This window comes from Rana temporaria, chromosome 11, assembly GCF_905171775.1.
Source record: "Rana temporaria chromosome 11, aRanTem1.1, whole genome shotgun sequence".
NCBI lineage: Eukaryota > Metazoa > Chordata > Amphibia > Anura > Ranidae > Rana > Rana temporaria.
Genome location: NC_053499.1, coordinates 59,502,077 through 59,515,221, shown reverse-complemented (window position 1 = coordinate 59,515,221; position 13,145 = coordinate 59,502,077). Strand labels below are relative to the sequence as shown.

Genomic DNA, 13,145 nt, shown 5'->3' with positions numbered 1-13,145 from the left:
AGATGAATAAAGTATAGCCTCTAAGGTAAAATACATAGACACTGTAATTAGTGGTACCATCATCCAGAAATTTGAGTATAAAGAAGTCGGGTCTATGGTTCCCAAACCAAAGAACCCAAAAAATGGGGGGGGGGGGGAGCGATTGGACTATTGCGGTACCAGTGAATAGGTAAAAACAATTGTAAACAAATACAAAACAAAACATTTTTTTATTGAAAACAATAGGACCCACAAAAGGGTACAATTTTTAAAATGGTAACAACCATACAGAACACCAGTATAATGATCGCTGAGGGGGGAAAATTCACATTGAGTTTGAGGGTCACGACAATCATCTTTTTTTTTTTCTCTCTCTCTCTCTCTCTCTCTCTCGTTTTTTTCTCTCTCTCTCGTTTTTTTTCTCTCTCTCTCGTTTTTTTCTCTCTCTCTCGTTTTTTCTCTCTCTCTCTCGTTGCTGCTTCGTCAGGAGGATATCTAAAGGGCCCCACCAGTCGAGGACAACGGGGGACTCCAAAAGGGGTCTCCCGCAGCGACCACGGGGGGGGGGGGGGGGTATCCATGTAAATGGACCTACTTCCTTGGGTAAAGGGAGGTAAAAGGTGTGTTAAGGGGTCCCGGGAGCAGGATCCTGACTGGAGCAAGTGCTGGGAGCACATGTTGACACAGCAAGGAATAAAAGTGGTGATAGTGTGGGGAAGGGAGAACACGGTCAATCCCAGGATAACATCATGGTAGTGAAAATAACCAGTCGCATTGTGTGCTTGGTGAAGCCACAGAGGTCCCAGGGCCTGGCGTCCATTGCTAGCTCAAGAGACAAAGAGCTACAGGTGACGAATGCAGCACCACCATCTCTCAAGATTTTTCTGCACAGTTGCATGTATCTTACTAGATAAAAACTGTGTCAACCACAGCTATGTTGAACTGCCAAACCAACCATTACGCAAGATAGGAAAGGAGCTAAATTGGACACTTGGATGTGAGCACGGATAAAGGATTGGAGGACAGGGAGAAACATCAGAAATTAGTTGAAGATTCAGAGGAGAAACTGGGCATTTACCCTGCATTCACACCTGAACGCAGCGTATTTTAACGCGATTTGCCGCGACAAATTGCAGCGTTTTGTCCCGCGATTTGCCACGCCGAAAGCCGCCTGAAAAAAAGGTCCAGGACTTGTTTTGAGCTTCAGGCGTTTCGGCGTGGAGATGTAAACCATCTCCATAGCCGACAATGTAAAATCACCCCTCCAGCGTATTGCAGGCAGCAATAGCGTCGCGCTACAGGCGACAATACGCCTAGGTGTGAATGCAGCCTTAGGGTGACCATGGATGATTGTGAGAGAGGAAACATGGATATCTAATAAAAACCAGCGCAGAGAATTGAAACTTTGTTGTCTGTAAAAGCCAGAGCAGAAAGGGAGAACACTAGTGTATGGCTGGTGGCAGATGTATAGAGGGCAAACATCAGTGCCTTATGGGGGCCAAAGCAGAGGTCAGAAAAGCTATATTTGATGGGGTCATAGTACTGTAGAAATTGAGAACTTTAGTGTCGGTCGCCAGAGATGTTGGAGGGAAAAAGATTGCAGCACTGCTGAAGCAGGGCTAGTTCAAGGGGGGTGCTGGGGAGGTATGTGCCCCCCACATTACTGATTCAAATATATTCCCCCCCCCCCCCCCCCAGGCTGCTGTTGACACTGCTTAATGCTCTGAGCTCCTCCTCCCTCCACTGCCACACTGGGCTTCCCAAGTCCTAACAATCTGTACAAATGTATAGAGTCAGCACAAAGCAAGGGTGATTCAAACCCCTAAGTTCCAGTCTGTATATTAAAAGCCCATAGCAATGTAGTCTTATATATTTGGAGTCCATAGCAATATGATGCTCTGCAAACTTCTCCCACGACTCAGCACAGATCCAGCTACTGTAGCTTCAATATTGTTGTGGTGAGGCAGAAAGAAAGGGGGGAGGTGGACTGGAATTTGGGGAGAGAAAAAACCAAGGGGGGCCTGGACTTTAGAGATACAGAAAAATGGGGGAGGACTGGACTTTGAGGAGTGCGAGATATGGAGGGAGGGTTGATTTTGGGGGCTGTACTTTGGAGTGACAGAAAAATGGAGTGGGGGGGGGGGGGTGGTCTGGACTTTGGAGAGACAATAACAATGGACTGGATTAGGCTGAAAAAAATGGAGGGGATTATGGGGAGACAGAAAAAAGGGTAGAGGCTGGGGAGAGGCCAAAAGATGGAGGCTGAACTTTGGAGAGTCAAACGGTGGGGGTGTGGCTGTTTTTTGTTTTTAGAGAAAAAAAAAACGGAGGGCTGGACTTTGAAGAGACAGAAAAATGGAGGGGGTTTTACTTTGGAGAGAGAAAATTTAATGATGGAGAGCCAGAAAAACGGAAGGGATGCGTGCCGTACTTTGGAATATTTTGCACCTCAGATTAGACAGGCTAGATCCAGGCCTGTGCTGAAGTATCAGTAGAGCCTAACACAGGGAATTGTCAAGGTAACAGGTGTGAGGTGTAGGAAGGAGAGGTGAGGAAGAAGTTCAACAACTGAAATTAGAAGATAAAGCCTCTACAGCAGAAATGTTTTAACCAGGAGTCAGTGGAAGCTTAGGGTTCCGCCACGAGTTGCCAGGGGCTCCTAGAGCTGTGGCTGATGTTACCTGCATAATTTCAGGGCCAATGCCACTTGGCAAAGCCAGCTGCAGGACACCAATAATTTTTGTTGCTGTCTGTATGGCCACCAACCCAAAGGACTTTCCCCAAAACCTGAAAATGATGTTCGGGGCTACTCTACAGTCTTGGCCATGCTATTGAAAATATTAGATTGTTAATATTTATTTATTTAGATTAGTGGGAAGCCAGATGACCAAGTATTAACCTATAGATGTTAGTAAAGTATGCTGACAAAAGACAGAACTACATTACCCACCTGATCTGATTGGTTTAGAGTTTGAGACTATGGGGTTTATTTACTAAAGGCAAGTAGACTGTGCAGTTGGGCCAGAGCTTAGTAAATGAGGTAAAGCTTCACCTTGCAAAGAATACCCAATCATGTGCAAGGAAAATGGGGGGGGATTGCAGTTTTGCCTGCACATGATTTGATGATGGAAGTCGGCAGAGCTTCTGCTCATTCACCAAGCTCTGAAAGAAATGCTCTTGCAGCGTGCAACTGCACAGTCAATTTGTCTTTAGTAAATCAACCCCAATGAAACTTACTGCCCACAGTTGGGCTGCTGGGTGGTGTTTGTACTCCATTAAAGTAGGCATAGGTATGATGGTTTTATGACTTGCATATAACATTGTATCTTTGGCATTCTAACACTGTTTTGGCTTGTTCTGTATTTAGCAGTCCTGTGTTAACTGTGGAAGAGAAGCTCTTAATGAATGTACAGGCTGCCACAAAGTCAATTACTGCTCCATCTTCTGCCAGCGCAAGGTAAGAATAATCTTGCATACATCCATCTATGAGCCTAGTTGCTAGATATAGTATGTGTGCCATTGCGTGGGACATTTGCATGATAAAAGAATCGCAGGAATTCTAATTGAGCTTATTCAGTGATGCAAGCACTAACAATTTATGAAGTGCAGAAATGCTCAGATGCATATTTTACGTTATTCTAGTAGATATAGGCAAAAATTCAAAGGGTGATATAATATACTGGGGAAGAGATGGGTCTGTATAGTGTACCAGATAAAGCTGCGCAACTTCACTGGTCTCTCCATTGGATTACGATTATCCTGTCAACTCTTCGTTTGGACTCCACAATGCACTACTGCAGCCTCATTAGTGGCCATCAGTGCAGCCTCATTGGTGGCCATCCGTACTGCCTCATTAGTGCCCATCAATGCAGCCTATGAGTGAGTGCAGCTCCATCGGTGCAGCCTTATGCCCATCGATGTAGTCTATTAGTGCCCATCGGTGCAGCTCTGTCAATGCAGCCTCGCCAGTGCCCATCAAATGCAGCTTTGCCAGTGCCCATCAAATGCAGCCTATCAGTGCCTGAATCACACAGAGCGGGGATCTCCCGCTGTGACACGGAGCTTGGATCTGAAATGCCTGGTTGCCGCTGTTGAAAAAGTCCCGCTTCCTAGACCGGCTCCTATGATACACATCACACTGATTCAATTTTCCCAGCATTGGATATTGGATCAGTGTGCTGTCTATCATAGGAGCCGGTCTGGGAGGCGAGACTTTGTTACAGATGCTGCTGGGCATTTCAGATCCAAGCTGTGTTGCAGCGGGAGATCCCTGCTCTGTGTATTCACGCAAACACTTTTAGGCAGGGGGGGGGGTCTCTGACAGGGGTGAGCCAGGAGGAGGTCATTGATGCAATTGCGATTCAGCCATTCTCTGCATCGATGCGATGCAGAATCATATAAGACTCAATCCCTATGCATCGATGTTACCTTTATTTTCAACACCCCTAGTGAGTCATGTGCATTTAGTTGTATGAAAAACAGGGAATCAAATGAGTATTCATTTTGCAAGACTAAGCATTTTAGCTCTTCTACATTAAATCTTTAAATATCCCATGATGCAATTCATTTCAGTAAGACTGTTAAGCTTTACATTATACAACTGTCATTTTGTTCCCTACAAAGATGCTTCTGGATAATGGTGCAGCTAGTCCATATGGTGCAAATGTCAGAACCAGTCCAGCTTTCTTGTTCTGAGAAAGCAGTTGGGCAATGGTAGACAGTCCATATAACAGGAAGAGGAGGGGAGATGTATAACAGTTCATCATGGTAGTTTTTTGGGGGTAAAAACACATCAGTTTTGTGATATTTATTATTATGATTATTATACAGCATATGATAAAGAAACCTTTAAAGATACATGTCTTAGGACTAACGTGATTATTTTAGGGTTACCCAAGTTTTACCAGTAAATATTTAATTTGGCTGTACTGATTTACAATGGAAATGTTCATGTTCATTCTAGTTCATTTAGTTTTGACTTTGGAATCATTCATTGTTTTTTTTTTCTTAAGGACTGGAAGGATCACCAGCACCTTTGTGGCCAGACCCCCACCTTGTCTGTCCATGCTGAGGATGTTCATGTTACAGAGAAGCATCCAGTCTGATTATCTTCAAGCAGTATGTCCTACTAAGAGATCCATGAAATCTTGCCAGGCAGACTCTGACAGGTGGATACAGGCATCCGCATAGGACCAGGAGTGGGTTCTCAATGAATGCAGGATGAAACACACCAGCTGAATGTTTTTCAAAAACATTTTTATTGTACATGGAACCCAATTTCATAGATTTTACTCTACGGAAGAAAACCTTGTACTATACCCGAACTCAGATTACACTCAATGTTTTGCTATGACTGTACCAGCAGTCTCGTTGCAATGTACAATGTCCTCCTGTGTGCAGTGTTGGCTATAGCTGAAATTAAGATGTGTGACATTGCTTATCGCTGGCTTTATGCTAGCTATTAGGATGAAAGTCATCTAAAATGTTTTTCTCCAGTTTCAGTGAAAAAATTAATAGGTTTGATCCTGCTGAGTGTAACTTGTCTGAAGGGTCCCTTCCATCCTTGGCATGGCCAAGGCAAGCTGAAAGTTCTTGTACTCTCCATAAGTTTCAACGGAGAATACACCAGATACTACAGTGCAAAATATTGCTTCAAACTTTTTAAATTGTTGAAAGATGTAAATATCTATAGGAGACAACCAATTACTTCTTAGAGTCTGCATCTAAGCATGCAGTAAATATTATATGGACATTCCCTTTTTTTTGCAAAGGAAGTGCTACCATATTATGTATATACGGAGAATATTTTTCCGAAGACTTTTTGCTTCTTGAGCTAGTGCCAACAGATTACTTTGTCACCTGTGGCTAAATAGAATGGGTCAATCTGTTAGCTATTAAAATCTGTTCCCTGACAAAGTATAAAAGAATTTATAGCGGGGTACACATTTTGTAGGTCAGCTATGTAGGTCAGGGTCGAAGGTGGAATACCAACCTGAATGTTAACCACTGAGCTCTCCAGAGGTTTGGGTGATACCACCACCCTCTTCCTATTGTAATCACATCTGTTAACAGAATTGAAGTTTCTGAACGCTAGATACCAAGGACCTCCATGCATCCAATAAAAAATAAGAAAATTCTTGTTACATTACACCATAGTACTGTCTGGTTCTGTTGACACCATGGATTTACGTTACAGTTGCTATGTGTAGCTCTCTACATTTATTCTGTACTTTGCTAATATAACACTAGCTGTACAGTTACACCTGAGCAGCTACATTTAGTCTTTATGGCACCATCGCTGTCAGAGGATCTTCATGCTTCATTAACCCTCCTGGCGGGAATTCCCGAGTCTGGCTCGGGGTAAGATTTTTGTACCAAAAGCGGTATCCCCGAGCCAGACTCGGGCTCGCCTCACAGCAGCTAGAGACCAAGTTACTTACCTTGTCCCTGGATCCTGCGATGCCTCCCCGCTGTGTGAGCGAGCGGGTCCTCGCTCGATTCACAGTGCCTCTGTGTGCCGCTGATCTCCGTTCCCTGCGACGTAACGACGCACGGGGGCGGAGCATGGCGCCAAATTCAAAAAAGTAAACAAACACATTACATACAGTATACTGTAATCTTATAGATTACAGTACTGTATGTAAAAAAAATACACACTCCCTTTGTCCCTAGTGGTCTGCCCAGTGCCCTACATGTTATTTTATATAATAAAAACTGTTCTTTCTGCCTGCAAACTGTAGATTGTCCATAGCAACCAAAAGTGTCCCTTTTATGCCAAAAGTGGTTTTAGAGCAGCTAGAAAACAGTGATAATAAATTAGAATCACTTGCAGAATTGAGTGATAGCGATTTGTGGGGAAATTCGTCATAAAAAAATAAAAGTAATGACAGCGACAATTCTGCAACTGAGCAAATTTCAGTGATTTTGAGTTGATTACATTATTGAATAATTTTTATTATAATTATATTATTATTTGTTATTATTTATTATATTATAATTTATAATTTTGTTTTTCAAACTTTTTCATACCCGGGATGCCTACTAGACTCTTGTTTGGAAAGATTTAAGTGAGTTATTCCTAAGAATTACAGGCCTACAATATAAAACACCAAATTTCCTTGCAAAATAATGGTACCGCTTTCAGCTCCTAAAATCTGAAATAATCATACCGCCAGGGAGGTTATTAGTGTCCAGATTAAGGTCTGATTTTTAAATATTCTTTAGTATTTAAGCTATCTGTAGTGGAGGAGGTAATGACTCCAAAATTCTCTACCATCTAGAACTGAACATTTCTTTGTGCAGTAGGATAGGGCTATGTGCCATGCCATGTCCATCAATGCCAGCAGTATTGTAGGAGGCAGGTGGTGGGAATATGGCACAAGGTATATTTTGTTCTCAGGTATTCATGCTGTGCACAGGGATAAAACAGGACTGTCAGTATCCAGCTTTGTCCCATGATGTGGCTCAAGGAGGCTTTATTCAACTTTTCTATTCTTGGTACAGTCACTTCCCAGGGAGGATCGTTTGCTGTCATAGGAATCTAATCACAAAAGCATTTTGCTTCTTAACAGAATTCCTTTTAATATATTTGTGGGGACATGCACACAACCTAGTGAGGGTAAAGGTGAACTGGAATGCTAAATCTAGCCCAGTATATAGCTCTCCAATAGGCGAAGGTAGAAAGGTTCTCTCTTCAGTAACTATGGTTTGAAACAGTGTTTACAATGCTATGCAGGGTTTCATTTTAAATTATACACAGACTGTACTTGACTTAATAAATACAGAGTATTACATTTTTAAGACCTTTCCTCTTATGTTCTTTTGAGTTTGCACATCAACTACTCCAACAACAGTTAGGCCGCGTACACACGACCGGTCCATCCGATGAAAATGGTCCGACGGACCGTTTTCATCGGTTCACCGCTGAAGCAGTCTGATGTGCGTACACACCATCAGTTCAAAAACCGATGGGGTCAGAACGCGGTGACGTAAAACACACAACGTTCTGAAAAAAAAAGTTCAATGCTTCCAAGCATGCGTCGACTTGATTCTCAGCATGCGCAGGTTTTGAAGCGATGCTTTTGTGTACTAACCATCGGTTTTGACCGATGGTCAGCCGTCCATCGGTTCGATTTTAAAGCAAGTTCTAAAACTTTGGTCTGAAGGACAAAAGTCCGATGGGCCGTACACACGGTCGGTTTGGACCGATGAAACTGGACTACGGTTCGTTTTCATCGTGTGTACGCGTTACACATTTTGTTTAATGATTATCACCTTAGAAGAAATTTGTTTGTAAAATGTTACCATATTTATAACCTTTTTGTCTTTTCCTTGGTCGGATATTTAGGATTTGATCTTCTGTTCCAATATTTTTCTTAAGTTATTTTAAGAATCATTTTATTTTATAAGAAAAGGCTTTTTTCCCTTCTGACACATGATCTTTGACACTGTCAGACCATTGCAGATCTTAGATTAAACAACCTGTCATTTGCTAGCATGAGCAGGATGATCAATGATTTTCTGACTTCTTAGCAACTTGGCACTGACTTCTATGAAGTCTGGGCTGCCAGTTATGTATGATCTCATGTTGAGTTGTAACCATTGAATGTTGTGGTTCTAATATCTATAAAGATTATAAAATCTTGTCTTGCCTACCTCAAAAACCAAAGTGTCAAAAAAAAACGGGGGGGGGGGGGAGCCATGCCTATCAGGGCCATGACAAGGGATGGGCATGAGGTAAAGCTGCCCAGGGCGCAACAGTAGGTGGGGCATTCTTACTGCTTCCAGGTTCTAAAATGGTGAGAAGTAAACAGGGCCAGGCTGTAGCTTTATGTCTACTTTGACAGCTACAGATGTAGAAATCAAGAAAATGGCCATGAATGTCCAATGCAAACCATGGACAGCTGGGGTGAAGGAGGCAGTGAATAAGCGCAAGACGGTACACCCGTTTTACGACATGCACTAGGAGAGGGTGCAGTTTTGCATCCCTGCCCAGGGCGATAAGCAAACCTGTCCCGGTACTGAAGCCTCAAGTGGTGAAGTAGGTTGAATCCTGGGCAACAGCATTTTGGTTTTGAAATTCTCATTTGCCTCTTTACCCCATTTGCTTCCTGATTATGAAGCCAGTTAAACAAAGGTTGCAGTGATTCAGAACCTTCTCAAATGTCTAAGGCAGATACTCGCATGCTCTTTGCATTGTCAGAACTTAAATCATGAAGGTGGAGCTTAAAATCACGATAGAGAATGAGAAGCTAGATTGTTATTTCATTGATTGATAAGAAGCTACAAATCTTGGCTCAATACTCCTCTTCATAGTATTGCAACGGAAGCCTTGTTATTTGATTGGAGGGTATTCTGCCCTGATCAGATAAAGAGATGTTTGTTCTGGAAAGGTCCAAGGTCATTCTGCTGAGACAAGAAAAGAAGCAGGTGCATTTTTCATAGGTAGAGACTAGACACCGGGAACTAGAAAAGGGTTTATAGGGTGTTGAAAAAACTAGCATTGTGCTTGGCTGTGTTATTGTGCTTTGTTACAGAGCACATTGTGTTGAAATGGAATGGCCTGTAAAGATAAAACGCCTATTGTCTCTGTTAGAGATTGTTCTTCAAGTGAGTTATGGGTACACACGTGCATTGATTACCTTCCGTGTCCTCACACATGGTGCAAGAAATGTGCCAGATCTCCCATTGCATTTGTCATCATGGGACCGAACAGAAAAACAGTGACATTAAACCTCCTCCAGAACTTAAATACATGGCCGCTTTTGAAGCTAAGGTACTTATTTTTTATTATAGCCATTGTTCCTGTATTTTAGTATAAGCAAAACACCTTTCTAGTCCAAGGTTCATGATATTTTTCAGAGAAATATATAGACATTTTGCGAAATGTCAACCAAGTGCCTCAATTTGACTTCAATAATATCTAACTGTTCTGAATAACATACTTCTGTTAGTAGTTTTCCACATCTTCCAGCTTCTACCTGAAAAGCTGAAGGTACATAATGTATGTCGGGTTAATTTCATATATATATTTATTTTATATAAAGGCACTTAATTTGAGAAGAATTATATCATCTGTCAGGTTTTTTTCTGTGTACAAGCCCTGATTGGGTGATACGCATTAGAGGGGTGTGCCTAAGGCGGGGATGGGCTTTGCCATGTTTGTGGATGATTTTTACAATAAATGTTTTGGCCGATCCAGTGTGCGGTGGCTCTCCTCTCCACTCCGAATTAACTCCTTACCGCCAAGGATACACATATACACGGCTTCACAGACATAGGTCTTCACCCAAGGGCAGGGTATCTATCAGAAACGGCAGCTTTAAGCCTGGGCCTAACCACCAACATTTCTCAGGGCCTAGGGCCTACTCACTTTCCGTCCCACCAAGTCTTTTTTAGTGCACCCACTTTTATTTTAACACTCTTATAACTCAATACATGAAAATGAAGTGTATTCCAAGTCATCAGTGCTTTCAAGATTTAACAGTAAGGAGTTCTATTTTGACCAAAAAATACGAAGCCTGCCACCACGACAAGGTAGACTGTTTTGAGCAGGACCCTACACTAACACAAACTGCAATACCCTTTCAAACACCCTGACATCTACTGATCTCTATACAAGACTCCCGAGACACTGACCTTTTTATAAGACCCTCCAACACAATGACATTATATATATATATATATATATATATATATATATATATATATATATATAATGTCCCCCCTGACACCTACTGACCCCTATATAAGACTCCAGACACCTACCAACCTCTATACAAGACCCCCTGACACCTACTGTCCTCTATATACTGTAAGACCCTTTGACACCCACCGACCACTATACCTACTGAACACCAGGGCTTTTTTTCTCAGAGTATAGGTGCCGGAACTCTCCCACCCTCGCCAAATACCGCCCCCAAACCCACCCCAGCCATGCCTAAACTCCACCCCTAACCACACCTTCCTTAGTGTAGAGAAGTACAGCAGTACCAAATAATGGTAATAAGTTAAAGGAGTTGTAAAAGTAAAAAAAAATGTTTTCCCTAAATAGCTTCCTTTTACCTTAGTGCAGTCCTCCTTCACTTGCCTCATCCTTTGATTTTGCTTTTAAATGTCCTTATTTCTTATGAGAAATCCTCACTTCCTGTTATTCTGTCTGTAACTACACACCGTGATGCGGGGCTTTCTCCCTGCTGTGGAGAAAGCCTCTTGAGGAGGCGAGCAGGAGTGTCTATCTTCAAAGTAGAGTGTCCTGACACTCCTGCTCGCCCCATTCCCCCTCAAGAGGCTTTCTCCACACCAGGGAGAAAGCCTTGCATTACCCCTACCATGTCCCGTCCCTAGACACGCCCTCCTAAATTATCTCATGAAATGACACTTAAATGTTTAATGCAGAATTAAGTTATAAAAATAAATATTAACAACAACTTTATCCGTGCCCAATAATGCAGCCTGCCCATGTCTACCAATGCAGCCACGTGTCCCCATGGCAGCCAGTGTCCCCATTGCAGCCTACCTGTGCTGGGTAAGAGAGAGGAGAGGAGCCGCCGCCGCCTGGTTGTTCAAAAAGTGGGGAACATAACAGCTTTCAATTCAATAGCTGTGTTCCCCCGCCGCGAGCTGTCATATACAGCCGTCATATACCTCCCCCCCTTGTCCGGGAAACTTTGATAGACAAATCACCCGTCCAATGCTGGGATGGGTGATCTGTCTATCAAAGTTTCCTGAAGTTTACCCTCCAGCTGTCCCCCCTCACTCTCTATACCCCTTCCAGCTGTCCCCTTTACTCTCTATACCCATTCCAGCTGTCCCCCTCACTCTCTATACCCATTCCAGCTGTCCCCTTCACTCTCTATACCCTCCAGCTGTCCCCCTCTCTCTATACCACCTCCAGCTGTCCCCCCTTACTCTCTCTATACCCCCCTCCAGCTGTCCCCCCTCACTCTCTATACCCCCTCCAGCAGTCCCCTTTACTCGCTATACCCCCTCCAGCTGTCCCCCCTCACTCTCTATACCCCCTCCAGCTGTCCCTCTCTTACTCTCTATCACCTCTCCCCGTCCATCGCCCTCACCCCCCTAAGTCCGTCCATCTCCTGGTCGGGGAGAACAGAAGAGGTCACACAATAGTTTATTATATTATTGCACCAGCTCCACCTGAAAAAAAGCATGTCAGTGCAGAACACCAGAGAGCCAATCACAGCTCCGCCCCAGTTTTCCTTCTCCTACCACAGAGCCATGAAAGATGGGCGGGCCCAGAGCATTTCTACGCCCTAATATTCCTCCCAGAGACGGGAATCCCTCCCCTTTGCCCTGCCCACAGCTTCCATAGCAACCGGATTGTTTCATGGCAGAGCGAGGGGGAGACTGATGAGCGGATCGCTGTGCGGGGAGAAGAGACAGGACAGCCGGGCTGAGTGCCGGGGAGCGGGCGGTGAGTCTCCCCATTCATTATCACTGGATTATGGGCGTGCTCTGTACTATGGATCTGTGCTATGGAGGAAACTTTGATAGACCGATCACCCGTCCAATCCTGGGATGGGTGATCTGTCTATCAAAGTTTCCCGGACAAGAGGGGAGGGGCTGTATATGACGGCTCACGGTGGGGAACACAACTATTGAATTGAAAGCGGTTATGTTCCCCGCGCTTTGAACAACCAGACGGGGACAGCAGCGGCTACTCTCCACTCCTCGCTCGCCCCCCCCTGCTCCCAGGCAGCCCACACTCGTCAGCCCTCAAAATGCGAGCAGGCAAGTGTAAATTTTGAGGGCTGTCATACATACTAGGGGGAGTACAACTGGGGTGATCCATAGTGGAGAAGGATCTGGGGGTTTTGGTAGATCATAAGCTCAATAATAGCATGCAATGCCAAGCTGCGGTTTCCAAAGCGAGCAAATGCCTTAAGAGAGGTAGGGACTCCAGAGAGAGAGAGATATAATTTTGCCCCTGTTAAAATCATTAGTAAGACCTCATCTGGAATATGCAGTTTAGTTTTCGGCACCAGTTCTCAAAAGGATATCGGGGAACTGGAGAAAGTGCAGAGAAGGGCAACCAAACTGAAAAGAGGCATGGAGGAGCTCAGCTGTGAGGAAAGATTAGAGGAACTGAATTTATTCAATCTTGAGAAGTGGAGATTAAGGGGGGATATGATCAACATGTACAAATA

At 43.8% G+C, this 13,145-nt stretch overlaps 1 protein-coding gene across 2 annotated transcripts in view; it reads left to right on the top strand.

Annotated features, from left to right (window-relative positions):
* Positions 1-6,127, top strand: part of DEAF1 (DEAF1 transcription factor) — a 49,761-nt gene extending 43,634 nt beyond the window's left edge. For both annotated transcript variants that reach the window (XM_040328626.1, XM_040328625.1), the window contains 2 exons: positions 3,347-3,436; positions 4,992-6,127. In XM_040328626.1, coding sequence (XP_040184560.1) covers positions 3,347-3,436; positions 4,992-5,084 — 183 coding nt within the window. In that variant the 3' untranslated portion in view covers positions 5,085-6,127. The remainder of the gene's footprint in view (positions 1-3,346; positions 3,437-4,991) is intronic.
* Positions 6,128-13,145: the final 7,018 nt, after the last annotated feature.